Raw genomic sequence first — 18520 nt, 5'->3', positions numbered from 1 at the left:
TGCCTGCTGGATCTACACGGCTTCCTCAGCGCTGCCAGGTGCGGCCCTGGCGTCCTCCCTGACCTTCAGAGGAGGTCGCCCACGGGCCGTGCCAGCGCCTCCCCAGGATGCAGGCGCTGCTGCTCCCCCATCCCCGGGCTCACACTACTGCCAGCACCACTGCGCCCTAGCCCCCTCCCTCCTTTCAGACCTATATAGGTTACTTTGGGGGTTGATGTCCCACCTCTCATGCTGGCGACAGGAGGGTGGATCAGCAGCAGAACTCGTCCCCTCTCCACCCCGCTCCAAGCCGGCTGTAGGCATCCCTAAAGGTGGGTGCCGGTGCCTTGAGAGGGCATTGCTCTGCTCTGTCACGTAGCCCTCGCAGCTCCTTCCTCCTCACCTTCAGATGCTGTCCCGAATCCGGGCTGGACAACGGATCGCTGCACTCACGTCCTTCAACCGGCAATCGCAGGGAGGCGACTTTCCTCTCTCCCCCTCCCGTCCCTCTTCACATCCCCTCCCTCCCCCCAGCCTGGTTAGCGAAAGCACAGAGAGGAGCAGCCGGCGATTCTTCTCCGGCCACAGTAAATCCGAGTCGAAGCAGGAGGGAAGAGAAAGATCTGCTCCCTCCCTATCTTCTTCCTTGCCTCTCCAACTCCTTCCAGGACTTAGGGAGTGAGAGGAGATCCCCGTGAAGGACTCAGAACAGAGGACGCAGAACGCTTTCCCACACCCTCCCCCTTTCGCAGGAAGCCGTGTTTGCAGAGATTTCCCCTGGCACACACACTGACTCCCGAGAAGATGCACGGAAGCAATTGCAAAATGCAACAACGAGCTGACACCTCCCCTCCTTCCCCCACGGCAAAGCACAAGGACACCTGGCTGCTGCAGACAGTCGGGGACGGGGTGGGGGGCGTGCAAATGCACGCACCCCTCCGAGGGGCTCGGGGAGCGCTGGGGGCCTCCTCCGCGGCGAGCACCGAGGGGCCAGGGCGGTGCAGGGAAGGGGCGGGGGAGCCGGGGGCAGGGGGAGGGAGACAGTCCAGCTCCCGCAGCGAGGGGAGGAGGAAGGAGGGACCGTGTCGGTGGGATGGTCCGGAAATGCTGTGATAAAAAGAGGGGCGCGGGGGGGAAAAGTAGGGAGAAGCTCTGGAGTCGTTCCCTCTCCTCCACGCTGCACCCGCAACTTCCCCGGCAGCCCTCGGAGCCGGACGGAGCCTCCAGGGGAGCGGAGGGAGCCGCAGCCACCTCCCGCCGGCCCGGCCCGTCTCAGCACAGCGCCGAGCGAGGTACCGGCGCGGGGCCGTGCCGGGAGGGGCAGAGAGGAGAAGCGGGATGTGGGCACACGGGGACGGGGAGAGCCCCCGTCCCCCACGGGTGCTGGCTCGGCTGAGACCCGGTGCCGGAGCCGGGCGGGGGTGGCAGCAGCCGGAGCGGCGGGGGATGCTTGTGCTGCACCTGCGGCCGGCCGGTCTCAGCCTTGAGCCCTCCCGGCTCATCCTGCGGAGGTGGCAGCCCTCGGTGGCATTGCGCTGGGGGCTTTCCGAGGGGTTCGGGGTTGGGGGGGGCACTGCCCCGCGTTTGAGCTTTCCATCCCGCCACCCGGGCTGCGTCCGCACCCGGATCGCCCCGGCATCCTCTGCTTGTCCTCCCGGGCACTTGTAGGGCGCTTCACCTTCAAATGCCCCCTCGGCGGTCCCCGGCGGAGCTGCCACTCCGAAGCAAACCCTCCGAAAACCGAGAGAGCGAGAGGCAGGCGGGGAAACAAGAAAGTTCAAAGGTTTAACCCCTTCCTGCCCATCTGCAGGAGACAAGGCGGGAGGGGCACCGCACTGCTCCTCCACGCTTGCTCCCGGCCACTTGCCCTGTCTGGAGGAACCACTGCATTCCCCTGCCTCCTCCCACCCGGTGACCGCTCACCAGCATGCAGCTCTGCTCCTCAGGTGCCTTGTCGTGCAAAGCAAGGCCTGAAGGGATGGAGAATTGGAAAGTTGTCTGCTCTCAGGCAAGGGGGAGAAGGCTGTGGAGAGAGAGCTGAGCAAGATTGGGTACCAGCCTTTTCTTTTCCTAGAGACACTATTCCTCTTTTGATTGTGCCCTTTTGCAGGCTGCTCTCCCAGGATTCCTGGTCTCTGTGCATGTGAGGTGTGAAGGTGGGAGCACCCCAAAGCCCTCATCATGGATTTTGTTATGAAACAAGCTCTAGGAGGTAAGTGTGGTTGGCATATAAGGGGCCTTGAATCCCTCACTCCTCTCCCCTTTGCACCCGAAGAGAGAGGGCATGGTCTACAGTGCTGGGGTCTGCAGCTGGAAGAGCTCCTCGAGGACTTTGAAGAGCATGCTTGTCACTGATTCATGATCCCAGTGTAAAGTGTTTGAAGAGTGTGAGCAGGAGGGGGCAGCAATAAGCAGAGACCAAAGCCCCGTGTCAGAGGAGAGGCCTCACACAAAAGGTGTGCAGGCCCTGGGTCATGCCTCATTTGGCACCCTACCAGCTGAGTGCATATCCTGCTGTACAGTGTGCAGGTCTTGATTAGGTTTGTGCCATGCCACTGAGGCTGGCATCATAAAGGCTGCAGACTGGTTTCAGCAGAGTAAACCCAAAGAAAGAGTGGCATTTTGTCTGGTGTGTGAACCCTCTTTTCGTCTTTGCCCCAAACACTGGCCAAATCTTGAGCAAAAAATGGCCAGTGCAGAAATGCTTGTACTTGACATTTTGAGAGTTACTTTTAATAAGAACAGTGGCACAATAAGGAGGGAGATGGTAGCAAAGTACCCCCCCACACCATACCTGGGTTGGAGGCCAAACTTCTCTGTGTTTCAGTATACTAGCTTCCGTGTGTGATGGATTGTTTTAACCTAATAGTGGAAAACAGAAAAGGTATGTGTGTGAAATTGAAATTGAAAATAACACACCAGCATGTGGGAATAAGGTTGCCTTCATTCTGCCAGCTATGCTGCCTTCCTAGGCTGTTTGACCTGAACATTCGGTGAAAGCGATGTTATCACTGGGACAATGCTGGCTGCTACTGGGAACTGGAATAGCTGGCCCCAGAGGAAGTAATTATCTCTTGTACTGTTTCTCATGTGTGCATTTTCTATTGTTTTTCCTTTGAAGAAACTGTACAGCCGTGGGACTGTGTGAATGTTTAATTTGTGGTGATGTTGATGTCATATACAACTTCAGCATTTACTGCGGCACTCTCTCCCATGGCATGGAAAAATTGTTTTCATTTTTGAAAGTGGTGGGTGTTTTTCACCAGGGGAGCAGAACTCTCACAGTTAAGAATAGAGCAAGCAAGTTTTAGCTAGGATATTTTGAATAGGAAGATGAAACTGGAGAAGAAAGGGACTAATACGGTTGCATGAAACAGAAATATATGAAGATATCTATGTGAGAAGATAATGGCTTATGTGGTAGCAGTGTTATGTTTCATTACTCTACAGTGCCTGTTTTGAAGGAAAAATAGTTCTGAGATGTGCAACTTTTGCATTGTTCACTGTGGTGTAAATAAGGTTGCTTGCACAGAAGTGAACAAATGTACCTGCAAACTGGAGATACAGCTACTGCAGCTGAAGATCCATGAATCCACTACAGGGAAATAACTGCTTAGAGACTGCAGTTAAAGGCAGGGGGAGGAGGGCTGCAGCAAAGGAATATCAGCTGAGATGCGTGCCTTCTATTGCAGCTTAGTGACTTAACCTTGTGTTGGAAGTGATGTGTGCCTGTGCTTAACAGTGTTCACTCTGGGAAGACATTCATTCTAATACAGTGTTGCATGCCACGGTCAGGATTGATATTGTATGGTAATAGGGCTTGCTGAGAAGGCAAATTTGAAAAGCATGTTTTTGTGAAGTCAGAGTTCCTGATGCCTTTCAAGATGCTGCCCAGGGCACCAGCTCCTCTGCCAGATGACTTAATGTGTCTGGAACTTGCCCACTTACTCAATAAAGGAGAAGTCTCTGCAGAGTGGTAAAATCCAGGAAATGCTAATTCATTAAGCAGAGTCCTACTTTTAAATTAGAAATAGTTTCAATGAAGAAAAACAGGATCTCCCAGTGCAAATGTAATATGGAAAGTAAAGGTCGTTTTGGACACTCGTTTCTCGCTAGAGTTAAACCTGATACAAACCATGCAAGCTGGCCACACTGACACAGCAAGCCCAGGACTAAAAGTTACAGTTTGTTTCCTAAATTGTGGGGCCAGAACTGGTTTTTTATGCCAGTTCTGACATCCAAAGGGAGATGCTGAAACTGAGCAAAGCACCAAACCTCTAGTGATTGACAGGCATGCTTTGGCTAGAATACGTGGTGTGATTTGCTGGTGACCTTTTTATTATCCTCACTCTCACAGACGCCTTTGTGTGGATTTCATGGCTCTTTGATTTTAGTTTGATGCGGCTTTTCCCGGAACATCTCTGAATTAATTTGGCTGTCTGATAAGATTTTTTTGAATAGTTCTTATCCCATTTTCAAAATCTCTTCTGGCACTTTTGGAAGAAAGAAAAGAAGTGCTGCAATTTTCTCAGTAAGGTCCCCCCTAATTTACAGAGAATCAGACTTGCTATAGATACTGCTTACAGACCACCTACAGCTCTGGTAGTTTAACCCTTCAACTATCTCAGCTGGTGACAACTCACAAAGGCTGAGGGTCAACTGGGTGTCCTTGAATGAACATGATGAGAATGTAATTTTCTCTTCCCGAGTGTCCAGCACCAAAGTGGGGCTTAGGACAGAGCTTATGATAGCTAAGAAAGAGCCTGGATTTGAGAACGGTTTGCAGGTAGGGTGCTTTTGACCTTCCCTGCCGGATAGGACTGTGCAGGACTCTGAAGCATGTGAGGACTTTGGAACCAGGTTTTGTCTTACCGAGGTGATCAGAGGAGGTACTGAAGGGGAAAGCATCATGGGTCTCCGGCCTCCTCACTCACCTTGTTGAAGATGAGAAGGTCTCACTCTCTGCTAATTAGCAGTAACAGTAGCCTTCTACTGTTCTAAACTAGCACTTCTGTGCGAGTTTTCCCACTGCCTTTGTAGCAAGCTTTGAAGATGTTACCCTTGTCTCTAATGGCACAGGATGATCAGATTTGTTTTTCCTTGGAGTTTTACCAGTCAGAGTGGAAGGAGACAGCAAGGTGTTTTGAAAGCTAGGTGAGCTAAATTAACGGGCAAGAGAAGGCAGTTACGTGGTGTAGAGCTGCTCTGTTTCGAAGTCTGTGTGGTTAGGGGATCTAGCTTTTGTGGCATCGGTTTGATATGTTACTGTATTTTAAAGGAGGTCTGCAAAAGCCTGCTGCTTCTGTGCAGTGGAAGGTCACCCTCTGCTGTACTGCCAGCACCGGGATTTTGCTGGTGGTGTTGGCAGCATTTTATGCCTGGAGGTTGACTATCTCAAAGTGTGTCTTTCCAAATTCCTGGCCCCTTGATGGCCAAGTCCTTGACCCTTTCATTAGCAGTGGAGGCTGTGGTCCAGGAAAAGCAGTAAAAAATATTAGCTTATTTGGCCAATTTGTTACCATGGCTTTTTTTTTTTTTTTATTATTAATTTTTTTGATTTTTAGTACTTCTCAGACCTTTCAACACTCTGGAAAACAGTCACTCCATTTATTGTCTGACAGTGACAGAACCCGTAGAGAAGTCCTGACGCTGATTAGCTGTGTAAGACAAGAATAAAACAGCAAGAGGAAACCTAAAGGCTTAAAGCTGCTGCTTCTTCCACAGAAGTAACAGCAAGAGGTATTTTGTACCTCTGACACTGCCACATCAACAGACATTGACACAGGTGTGAAGCCAGGTTGACTGGTCACTTTGCTGCTCCTGTTCACAGGAACTGTGTGACAGTTCACCAAATGAAGACAGTCAGAGTGATTTCATGACTATATTTTATGTTAGAATTTCTCTTTAGCAAGCCAGGTCAGAGCTCTGGACTGGTGTCATCATGACCAATATGTACAACTTCCCAGGAAGAAGCTGGAAGTGGAGGACCTGAAATTGGCCCTGGGGGAGTTCAGCTATAACCTTTTCAGTGGGCATTGTTTATTTATTAAGTCTGCGTGAAAGCAAAGGGTAAAGGAACACCTGACTCCCATGCTGTACTGCGCTGGATCACTTCCTCTTCGAACAAATAGGGAAACCGGCTTGAAATATGAGACAGTGAACTTCATGAAGCTCTGTGGGGTGTCATTCTGATACTGGGTGACTTGAGGGCCAAGGGTCTGAGGCATTTTCAGATGAAAAAGAGAAGAGGAAAACCTATGGAAAGGGAGGAGGACTTGTCAGAGTTTGAATCATGCTGTGTTTGAAGATAGAGAGATTTCTTCCTGTAGAAACCCGCATTTTGCAGATTAGAATGCTGTGAAGATGAACAAAACACACTGTAGCTCTATCTCTGTATTATACGAGGTTCTGCAGAGCCCTTTTAGTGCTCTACTTTTATTGCCATGAATAGGAGAAATGGCAAGAACTAGAGGGGATAAGTTTGGGATGCCTGCCTTAAATACTGACTTTTCCTAATGTCAGCCTGTGGATAAATCAGGTAACTCCTTCACATATAATGATTCATATGAGTGGTACTGTCTATATTTCTTCTTCTGGCTTCCAGCACCCCTTGTATTCATTACACAATGCAAGCCCCATGAGAAGGAAGGGAACATCTGGGTTTCTGGATAGATATTCACCGTGATAGACATTACAGGCATGATTTTCTGTTTTATTGGCAACAGTGTAGAGTGAGGACTGCTACTTCACATTCACTGCTTTAGCTGTCAAGAATTGGTGGACATTAGTTTTAATTTGCAAGGACTCTTAAAATGCTGTAGGCAGAAGTCAAATGCAGCCAGATTGCCATCTGGAATATGTCAGCAGGGAGGCACTGCCTGCTTCATGTCCTTTACCAGCAACTTTGATCCAGCTATACATACAACAAAACACAGCCCAGAGGGAGTCCCCTTGCTTAAAGGTAGACAGAGATTTAAACACTCTTGGAGGTAATGGGATTTAAGTCACTGTCCATAAACTCAGAAAAAGCAGCCCCTGTGGTAAGCGTGCATTAGTGAAAATGTATGTGTGAATGCCAGATAAGCCTGAATGAAAACCATGCATCTTAGCAGTGACATTCTGTATATTCTGCTGCTGCATTTGCTGCATTTTAGTAGCTGGTGATGTGGGGATTAAGTCCTTATTTTTTCCTGGAGAAGTCAGCTAGATTGAGTGCATTTAGAGGCAATACAGACCTGTCCAGAGTGGAATAGACTGTGAAATAAACACGGTGGTTTCTGTTTCCTCCTTCTCCAATGCACTCTGTCGTTTGTCACATTTCCAGTTCTCTGCAGAACCTCCATCCTACTCTGGCACCTCATACATCAACGAGGCTGTGCCTCACTGTTTATGTTAATGTATGAAGTTCTGGAGCAGGACAGAAACTGTAATGAAGAATTTCAAGTCATAGGGCCAACAAATAATGCTAGCATTTACTTCTGGGATCTCTTTTGTCTGATCTTTGAAACCTTTAGCACATGAGGTCTTTCATTTTGCTGTCAGGGGCATCCAAATCATGAAGACTGAAGAACATGACAAGAGGCAGGAGGTGCCAAGGCCACTGTAGCATGTAATATATGTTGGGGAGGCAGTTTTCTTCTCAGCTAACTTCTGCCTGTGTTGTCTGCAGTTCTGGGTCCCACAAATTAACAAGATTTTTAAGGTAGTTGAGTGCATCCAGAGGAGGGCAACAAAGCTGGTGAGATGGCTGGAAGGAATATACACTGAAAACTGGCTAAGGACCTGGTTTTTTTTCAGTGTTGGGTGTTTTTTTGTTTTGGTTTGGTTTTTTATTTTTTTTTTTTCCCCTTCGGAGATAAGGGGGCTGAGGGGTCACCTCATTGCTCTCGACAGATTTTTTAGGAGGGGAAGTGGTGAAGGAGGTGCTGATCTCCCTGGGATCCAGTGACAGGATGCAGGAATCTGGGATAGCTGGCCTATCTGATGGATACGTTTTTCACAAGGAATGATGTTATAGGCTTTTTTTTTTTTTTTTAAATCTATACTGCTGGCAAAGAGATCTTCTTTGAGAAATTTGATTGAGTGTAATCATGATGTCTGTTGCCAAGACAAAGATAGAAAGGAAAATGACATGTAGGTGTCTCAGTGCTTCCACAAAAACAAAACAGACATGCTGTTCAAGGCTGATGAATCTATATCAGCCTTGAATCTTTTTTTTTAATTTATTTGATGCCAGATCCCACAATGTCACCTGTAGGGCTTATTTTGTTCTTCAGGAATTCCCCTTAACACCAAAGAGCAAGATGTCTTCCAAGGAGTTATATTGTTGCTGTTCAGATGATAGCAATGAAACAACTACAGTGATGGTCAGATGACTTACTCCAACCATGACCCAGACCAGGAGGTGAAAAACTGGCGAGGTCCTTTCTTTCTGTGCCTTTTTTGAGAAACCTGCCTTCTATATTTGCCTGCCTCTGTTGGGTCTGTTGCTCTTAGAATCATACAAATGCTCTCAGCTGTGTCTGCTGGGGTCTTACTTATGTTTGTCTTACTTGCAAGCAGGCACTGAGAGCAGAGTTGCTTATCCTCCACTATCCTTGGAGGAAATGTGCAACCTTCAGCTGATTGTAGAGGTGTGCCACGAAGAACTTAAATAAGATTTCTCCTGCTGAGCCTCTGCTTGCTGAAAGCCTGCTTGGAGTAGAGTGACACAGCTGAGCAGGAAGTTTCCTGTCTCAGAGAGGGAGAAATAAGGAAATTTCACCTATGTTAAGTAGTTTGTCTAGGATTCCTTCATGACAGAGAAAAGATGCTTCTCCTTGGTTTTCTATCTGCTTCGAAGGAAGTTCTACATCCTTTTGATTTTAATATCTGTTGCTGTACACCTGAATCTTCTGACTTGCTTTTTTCATTTTTCATAATTGAAGCAGAGAGAAGTGGTAGTTTCTTGCCAGCTGCATGACTTTGGCACAAATAGAGTTTGTCAGTGCTGAAATTTTGGCTTGTGTTGCATAGGAAATGCTCTCTGCTGCAGTGGATTTGGAGCCAGAAAGGAGTCTAGTGAATGATGCATTACAGTTAATTCAGATCTTCCTAGTGAAATGGGATGCTGAAAATATAAGCTACTGGTTTGCCTTTGTATTGGTTCTTAAGGAGAGGGAAGTTCAGAATGTAGTTCAGTTGTTAGTTGTGGAGATCTGTTTGCTTGCTCATATGCTGTCAAAGGACAGACTTTAGAGAAGATTGATGTATATGAATGCTGATGTACTGGGAGGGCTTTGTTCTCTGACTAGAAATGAAAGGGTTGAATTCATAAAGCTGTGAAATCAAATCCATCAGGGCTGTCTGGGTTTAGAAATCTTGCTGAGTTAAGAGTGTATGTCCTGTATTTGCTACCACTGCAGTAAAGGGCTCCAAAAGTGACCCTGCAAAGGCTCTCCATTAAGGGAAGACAGGCATCCTGCCTTCACGGAAGACGGGAATGTCTCTTTCATTCTGAGTCACACCCCAAGGCCACCAGCACAAAAATCCATCCTAGCAGCAAGATGGTTGCACGAGACATTGCATGTGGCAGATGCACGGAGTTAAGAACTTCTCCATCAGTTTTTAGAGTCCACAAAATTGTTGAAGAGGCCTGGAAGAGGAATGGCAATAAGCGAGAAAGGCTGGCAGAAAGAAAGGGATAGATCTCTAATGTGCTGCCACTGGCTTGTCTCATGTCAGAGGATAACATGCAAATGTATGTGCTTGCCCTTCTGTTTGAAGGTCAAGGTACCCTCTCTGAACATTCTGTGATAGTGTTCAGAGAAGAAAGAGAGGGAGTAGAGGCTGGTGCTGACACCCAGAGACCGATACAGGGTCTGGCGTTATCTAGGGTGAGAATTCATAGTTTTTCAGGCCCTTAGAGAGGGGATATGGCTCAGAAAGTGGTAACTGGGACATAAATCCCTCAAAGCTGCAGTTTCTACTCTCACTTCCAACAGCTGCAGATGCAGAGTGCTAAGGGCTCTTCCAAGTTTACTGATTCTCCTCTTTCAGAAGTGGGACAGAAAGTACTCTGCCATAGCCTTGGGTGTGCCTCTTTTTGAGGTTGCACCTCTGCAGGGCTTTTGTATTCTCATTCTGTGTGCTGAAATCAAGTGCTTGATCAGGGCAACGCAGAACCTTAAACATTTCCTAACTTACTGCTTTGAGCACTATGCTGGTTGCCATCATGGTTTTTCACCTACAGTTTGATTTTGAGAGCTTGGATAAAGTCAGTTACGTTTCTTTCAGGTTAGTTTTTTTGTGGCTGCAGTGCATGTTTCTCGATGTAGAGCATTGCTGAGAAGGCTGAAAGTTTCCACAGCTTGCTGAGCAGGTGATCATGTAGTTTGCTAAACGGTAACACCTGCAATTACAGACATGGCAAAGGTTACTAGTGATCTATCTACTAGTGGTACAAGTCACAGTGCATATTAGAAATAAAATACTCCAAACAAATTGTGTCTCTCTCCTGGGCATAGATCAATGATCACCCTGTGCAGTTTGAGGATTGATTGTTTTTTTCTCTCCCGTATTTTTAAATGAGCTGCTTGCAAGGTGGGTGGATGCTGTCACTGCAGAATTGCATTAATACAAACAACAAATTTAATCTGATGACTTTGTGCATCTTTTCGCAATTTGAATTTGCTTTTACCTCTAAGAATGAAGCTGCTTAGTAGCTACCTACGTTTTTGCAGCATGATTTGAGTCTTGTGGCTTGTTTGCAGTGATACTGACCTTGAAGGAATGTCAAACATACAACATCATCAACAGAAATTTGGGATTCAAATGGCTGTGAATTACCTTCTGTAAAAAACAAATGAAGAAACAAAAAGACCAAAAAAATCAACTCAGTAATGGGGGAGCTATTTTGTTGACTCCAGTCTCCTGAGAGAATTGAAGAAATGAAGGGGAAGGCAGACAACAATTAAAGGAAAAGGGAAGAGAAAGAAATGTGTGTCAATGCCTAGGAAAATAGCTGAGCTGCCATATTTTTATGTCCCTGCATCTATCTCTTGTGTTTTTTTTTTTGCTGGTGAGCTCAGGCAAAGTTGACAGGCAGGAAAAAAAAGTCAACAAGACTGAAAGACTGCATGAGACTAAGACATCATGTCTAAACCCATGTATTTATAACCTCTGACAGTAATTGTAATTTATTTTATGCTGGAGTTAAGTGTATGTGTGCTAGTCTTCCCTGATCCTAAGTGAAATGTTTTGTTCTTTGTAAATGAATCAATTTCTCTTTGCAGTTTCCTTTGGTTTTATGTTTTCATTAAAAAAAGGAAACTTTATTTTAAAAACCCAAACAGAATACACTTAAAGAAAAAGAAAAACTGAAGAGAAGGAGAAAGTATTTTGCCAGTACATCTATATAGTTGCTGCTGTGCACAGTTCTAGCTGGGAATAAAAGTGCGTGGGAGAGCGTTTAGAAAATATCTGGAGTCCATTAGAAATACATGAGTCTTTTTAAATTTTTTTTGTCTTTTTTTTTTTTTTTTTTTTTTTTTTTTTTTTTTTTTTTTTTTTTTTTTTTTTTTTTTTTTTTTTTTTTTTTTTTTGTTTTGGTTTGGTTTGGTTTGTTTTGTCTTGTTTTGGGAGTTTTTGTTTGTTTGGTTGGTTGGTTTGGTTTGGTTTTTTAATTCAATCTGTGTATTTAAAACACTTTTCTTGTGCCTATTGCAACTTCCTGCTCTGTATTTTTCTTTAAATATCAGAAGTTTTTGTTCCATGTCAGCCAAGCTGCAAAAATGACAGATTAAAAGGAGTATGAGAAAGGAAATTTATAATTACATGGAGATACATTAAAATGATGAGGAAGAAGGTTAAGGAGAGACACCACTACTGTCTCTAAATACAAGAGAGGTGAACACTGCAGTGAAGGAAGAACTACTTAAAGTGAAGGACAATATTAGTAAAAGAATAATGTGAATAAATTGGCTGTGAGCATCCTTGAGTCAGTAATTAGTGTCGCTGACTAGTGGGAGAGGAGAGAGGTGCTGTCTCTGTGGGAACCTGCTGCTGGCCAAGCAGGGAGAAATGCAAACTGGGTCTTGGGTGGGTTTCAAATAATTGTAAATGCCCAGAAGGATAGGGCCAGTGAGGCAGGAAATAATTTTTAGTCCTAAGTACCTCTGTAGAAAGCTGACATCTTTGATTCTGCACTTGTAAGACTGTCCATAATAAAAAAAAATTGTTCTTAAAACTGGTTTAGATTTTACACTAAATTTTGATTTTATTCCAATATATGATAATTTCCGATGAGGACCAGAAGTCAAACCTAGCTTAGTGGGAAGCAGCATTGTGACCCTCTGGGTGAGTTTGTTACAGAACTGTGTTTATTTTATCTTTTCTGAAAACCTTTTAGCCCTTTTGTGTTTGTATGACAGGAGAAGAGGTCTGCCAACTATTGGATCTCAATGTTCCAAGGAAGACCTGAGATCAACTATTGGATTCAGATTGAAAGTGATCTTATTTCAAAGGACTTAGCAGATTTACAAAGTAATTTCTAGAGTAGCTGGCTACACTGGATATTTTTCCAACCGCAGTGTTTCAGCTCAGGCAAGGATTTTGAGTTGCATATAACAAGTGCAGCTTGAAATCCCTGCCATGGTATCTACCTGCAGTCTACATGAAAGCAGCTCTTTTAAATGCATTTGGTAATTTTTTTTTGTTTTACACTACAGGTAGGAAATAACTAATTTAAGAACTAGGTGTTTCTCTGGGATCTCTTCCCAGTTTTGAGCTGTTGTCTGAGAACAAGCTATTTTATCTTCCTCAGTACCGATATTTGTTATTCTGCTTGTGCTGGCAGATTGTTAGACTCCGTTTATGCTCCTCACTTAATGCTTCTGCTATCTGCCATCTCAGTATTCTGGTCTCAGGCTCAAATTACAGTATTAGTTAGACCTCTTTTCTACGATTTTGGAGGATGACTTGTGCTGGCCTAGCAGTCATGAAAAGATGCTTTATAGAAGATGTTTTATATGCAGGACTGGATCTCTTGGGCTCAAATGTTTCTCACTGTGAGGCTCCTTCACCAGGAATGGTAACTTTTCATCCAGGTCACCTTAAAACTGCCTGATTGCTTCAGGGGTCCAAAGGAAAGCAAGAGCACAAAGGCAAATGGCAAGACACCAAATCACTGCCACAGTGGGATGTTGGCTTCTGGAAGAGAAGAGGAATGTGCCATCCCTGTCTACTGACTGGGCATCTTGTTGTACTGCCCATGAGCACTCTGCCAGGCAGAGATCCCACTACAGTTCACATCTCTCTGAACACCATGACAAGCTGTTCTTTACCACCTTTTCGGTCGTGTGGCCTGAGTTCTACCGTCACGGAGACAATGACTTGCCTCCTGGCCAAGGTTCTTGATTGGGACTTCTGGTTTTGCTTTTTAAATGTCATCTGGCAGGCCTGTTCAGGTAGTACTCCTTCTGGCTGGAGCTCAGTGCCTCTCCTCCAGGATAGGGTACATGTGCTCCTGCTATGCTGGCAGCTGCATTAACAGCTGCTTCAAGTAGCTGGGTGAAACATGTCCTCTCAACCACCACCACAGACAGGAGTGTTCTGCTTCCACATGGGCTAAGGTGAAGTCAAAGTTGCTGCATTTGTAACTTTGCTTCACATCTTTAGTCCTCTTCCTTAATGTAGAGTATTTTAGTTTCAGTGTTGTTTTTGCTCCAGTCAGCTATTGTGAATTGGCCCCCCTGAGTTAAAACCACCAACTACTTTTTTTCCTCTCTGTTATAGGCATGCTACCTTATTGCTGGTTCTTATGTGGTTATTTGACTGACACTTATTTAGGACTCACTTTAATGTGTATTTTGCTTTGTACTGTAGAATATTCTGTACTTGGTCCTTTCTATGGGCTAAAAAATTAGTTCTAATTAAAAGACAGCAATTGAGATAATGTAGCCCAGCATAGACAAGCTCTGGATGAGAAGTGAAACTCAGTTCTTGATTATCCAAAATAAGGTCCTGAGCCCTCATATGCACTACTTTGACCCAGCATAGTGTTATTTACAAATTTCAGCTGTCCTAAACATGTCTTTTTTGACAGAGATGCATCAATCTACAGCAGCTGAAAACCAGCATTTCTAGTAATTTCTTGCAGATGCAAGTAAAATAATCACAGGGTTGGTTTTTTTTTTTTTTTTTTTTTTTTTTTCTAAGTTCTCTTTAAAACCTCACAAAAATCTCCTCAGAATCTTGTGGGTTTGAATATTCCCTTTTTTACACAGTCTGAAAAGGATATGTCAGATCTGCCACCTTCACTGCTGGATATGCATGGAAGAGGCTTTTATGGCATATTATTAGGGAGGGTCTGGCTAACCTAGGGATGGCATTAGTTACATAAGATCTCAAACATACCTCAAGTACAGCATGGATGCTGTACAGTGAAGCAATTATCTATTTTGCTGTCCTAAGAACAGAGTGACCTAGATTCTCCTTTTTTTTTTTTTTTCCTCCTTTTTTTTTTTTTTTTTTCCTCCTCCCTTTTTCCTCACGGGGTGGCCCACTTAGTTGATTAAACTGCAACTCAATTATAACTGGTTGTGTTACAGTTGGGAATAAAGCAGATGTAAGGGGACTGAAGCTGATAAAGTAATTTATTTTTTACCTTATTTGTTAACTGGAAATTATGATTAGGATTAAGTGACAAACATCGATTTTAGTAGCTTTTGAGTGACAGAGATCTTGCAATAGCCTTGCCTAGCAGCAGGGAATGCAAAAGTGATTGAAAGAAAAGTTGTATATTTCATGGTAAAAAAAGAAAAAAAAAAAGGTAATGGTCTAGTTTATAAAAGATTTGAAATAAGCTTTAAATCCAAAATAAGCCCAAAGTCAGCAATGCAGGGACAGCATATTTCATTTGAAGTAAATACATAAAACACATTGAATCTTGTGCATTATTCTAACTTCTGTGCACCTGCAAATTCTCTAATAAACCATCAGAGGCATTAATTAGGAAGGTAAATAAATGATGCAGGTAGAGTTTGACAAGGAGGTGACCAAACTCCATCCTACAGTCTTTGGTAACAGAATTATCCTTTAGGTTGGGGATGTGACAGTCAGGTAGCATGTGGTCCATGCTAAAAAATACCATATTTAATGGAAGCTGACATTGGCTTAGTGTCATATTTGTTTCCTTATCTATTGTCTCCTCTCACTTATTGCTCAGGGAACAGAACAAAAGCAAATCCGTTCACTGCGGGGCAATCTGGAAAATAAAATTCCTCTTCCTGTGAAGTTCAGGGAGGAAAAGTATCCAATAAGAACTTGTGATCCCTGAAGACATGTAGAATCCTTATTATTAATTATATTCCTAGGCAGGTATCTCTGGGGAGATATCTGCATCAGGGTTGAAGCTAAGGTTGGAACCCAGCATCAGATTTATGCTTGGACTCCAAGTGCTGGGAGGAGTACCTTCTGTCTCTTTGGGCTGGATGCTTAGCATGGCTTCTTGTTGTGTTATTGCATCCCCTGCAGCCAAGCAATGCGCCTTCACACTGTTGCCACCTTCATGTTCAAGCAAGACAGCTTTGCCAGGTGAAGAAGCAACTGGAATTCAGTGTGGAAAGCTGATTCTGTAAATACATTTTTCAATGGCAGGACAGAGGGAGCCAACCCATTCCTCCTCTGAAAAGTCCCATTGCCCAATTTCAGCGGCAGTGTCTTGTCCTGCTGTTCACTTGCTACTTCAGTTTTTGAAAGCGGTCTCAGAGCTACAAAATCTGTTCTAGGTGGGTGTTCTTACCTGCCCAGACTATCATTTGGGTTCAGCAACACATGAAAAAAGTGTCCATCCATATTAATTTGCCTTTGATATTTTGGGGCTTGAAGAACTTCCTCAGGGATTAGAGGAGAGCTCGGGGAGAAGGGCCTGTGAAAATTGTCCTTCCTGCGTTTGTGCTGAACTTCCCTATCAGGAAGGAGTGAGTTGGTAAGGATGCAGTATGCAGATATTCTGGGAGACAGTGGATGAAGCTATGGCTGAGCTCATTGGTTATGACAAGGGCCAGGTCTGCTCCAAGTCCAGCTCACTTAGAGCAAAAGAGAAAGATAACCCTACCTTCAAATGTTTTGAAGAATGAATTCATCTTCATTGTGAAATTTTCCTCTATTGGGAAGGATTAATCAGAGGTACCATGGAAGATAGTAGTCATGTAATTTGAGAACCTTGAAGTCTCTAGAAGGCCTTGACTTAAAGGTGACTAACATCATGTGGAAGGCAACTCTTAATTTCAAATGGTCTGACTGTCATTTGAGATTTGAAAGCATCTGAGACACATACTTGATTTCAGATTCTTTTCTGCACCTCCTCTATTTGTGCTTTTGTAGTGACGTTAATGGTTAATTTTCTTTCCTCTCAGTAGCTAACATGCACTGACATGGACACTGGCTTGTCTTTCAGTCTCTTTTTTTTTCCTTCATTCCCTGAACCCTCCTGTCAGAATGTTATCTCTGTTCGCTTTACTTTTGTGCTAAGATAGCAGCACAATCACTTAACAGGAGAGCTTAGGTACAGTCTCTTGAGATGTTTCCACCAGGATCAGACTACCTGTGTGGTATTTCTCATCTGAGATGCAGTGCCTAGCAGAAGGATCTCACTGGCATCACTTAGCTACTTCAGGATTGCTGCAGTGTCCTGAGGAGGCACAGAGAGGATCTGTTTATTTAGTCATGCCCGAGTTCAGGAATCCTTTACATATTTCATACAAGATAGACAGGCAGGCCTTAGCACTAATAGTGCTTTCTTGCCTGTCTTCCTTGTCACACAAGCTCTGGTCTAGCCACTCTCCAAAGGCACCTGGTGATTCATGCTCATGTTATCACCTTGCACAAAGCAGTAAATCACCCTTGTCTGTCTCTGTGGCACTGTTGGGCATCCCTTTCTCATGTAGTCCTTAGGAACAGACATTTTTTTGATGGTGCAGCTGGGGGGGAGGTAACAGCATGGATGTACTGACGTTTTCCTGGTGCTGTTTGGTGTGGTCAGAACTTCTTTCTGTGCCTCATGGAAATGCTGGGGTCTGTTCTTCCTGGTGATCTACCAGGACCATCACAATGATGGAAGGAGGGGAATAAAACAATAATTCTTGTTCAAGGGCTCAGCTGTTGAGTTATCCACCAGCAAACATGTTACTCTTCTTTGGACTGCTGCAATTTCTTCCCTGCAACCCTGTGCCTAGGTTCTGGTGCTTGCCAATATTTACAGCCAGCTGCTTGTTGGCCCCAGCAGTGACGACAAAGACAAATAAACAATAGCTGTGAATTTACACAGCTCAGCAGTCTGGGTTACAGTGCTAATATTCACATGGTGCTGCTGAAAGAGCTGGTGCAACTGCCAGTGGAGCATATGTGTAGGGGTTAATGCTATCAGAGACCTTCCTCCAGTGAGATTTGGTTCTGACTGTGCTTTTATGAGAACATGGTAATTTTGTGGTGAACTGGAGTCATGGTGGAATTGTAACCATTTATGCTGGGGCAATGTATGTGCAGCTTTTCCTGAGAAAGTCGTGGCCTTGTCTTTAATGAGAAAGTATGGTGGTCTTTGGCAGAAATGTGCATCCTGATTGTGATGGGGAGAGAATGTCCTCCTTTATGCATGGGGTTTGCTTCAGAGCTTCCAGCAGTAATTGCAGGACTTTGTTCCTATGGTGGCAAGTTACCCTGTGCCTCTGCTGGGTGTACTGCACCATAGACCGCAGCTGGTGGAGTCTGCTCAGAACCTCAATTCCAGCATATCTTTCCTCCCAGAATGCCCATGGCATCCTTTGAAGAGCCATTCTGTGCTGAAGAGCAAACTTCCTCTCCATCTGTGAGATGCCTTGCTGAGAATGTGACGTGTCGGTTCTTCCCGCTAGTATGCACACAGTAACTGCAGAATACCAGCGTTGTACAGGACATTGAATATTAGCAAGAAGAAGCCCTTTCTTGACTTTATTGATTATATAAGAACAGTAGACTCAGTGGTAGAAGAATATTCCCTGTTCTTCCTTGTTCCCCATGATCTTTCCACATGCAGTGTGTACCAGCAAATCAAGGAGACTTGCCATGATTATATCACTGAGTAGTTAAATTCAGTTCAGGGCTCAAGGAGAGAGACCTGAGGTTCCTTATGTTCTGTCAAATTCTCACTGTACATGTTTGCTAACCTTTTAATTAGAGAACCAAATAGAGAAAGTTATAAGAGGTAACTGTCTTGAAATGCAAAATGCTCAGTAGAGCTTTGTTTTAACAAGGTTCCTATTCCCAGTCTCTTAAACTACAAAGCCTTTATAGGGGAATCAGCTCATGAATCAGTCTTCATTAAGACATGTATTAAAACTGGCAGTAACTACCCTTTAAAAAATAATAACTTAGTTGTGTTGAGCAGGGCAGGGTTTGGTTGGGATTTTTTCTTCTCGTTTGAATCCACTTCCATCCTCTCAAAACCGAAACAAGAAGTGCACCCTGGGGCAGTGAGAGAAGAGCACTGGCATAGTTTGCCTGCTCCTTGGAGAAGATGACCTAA

General features: G+C 44.5%; 1 protein-coding gene across 2 annotated transcripts in view; it reads left to right on the top strand.

The window, feature by feature from the left end:
- The first annotated feature begins 293 nt into the window (after positions 1–293).
- LOC114056952 (complexin-1) overlaps positions 294–18520 on the top strand; it is a 106319-nt gene continuing 88092 nt past the window's right edge. Inside the window, exons 1-2 of one of the 2 annotated variants that reach the window (XM_027882629.1) lie at positions 294–311; positions 2090–2191. In XM_027882629.1, coding sequence (XP_027738430.1) covers positions 2161–2191 — 31 coding nt within the window. In that variant the 5' untranslated portion in view covers positions 294–311; positions 2090–2160. Of the gene's footprint in view, positions 312–1087; positions 1272–2089; positions 2192–18520 lie in introns of those variants that run through there. The other variant, XM_027882628.1, reaches the window with a different exon arrangement.

Source organism: Empidonax traillii, unplaced genomic scaffold, assembly GCF_003031625.1.
Source record: "Empidonax traillii isolate 1590-97213 ecotype Southwest subspecies unplaced genomic scaffold, ASM303162v1 scaffold108:size1079785, whole genome shotgun sequence".
Lineage (NCBI taxonomy): Eukaryota > Metazoa > Chordata > Aves > Passeriformes > Tyrannidae > Empidonax > Empidonax traillii.
The sequence above is the reverse complement of the archived record's forward strand: the minus strand, read 5'-3'. Positions and strand labels throughout refer to the sequence as shown.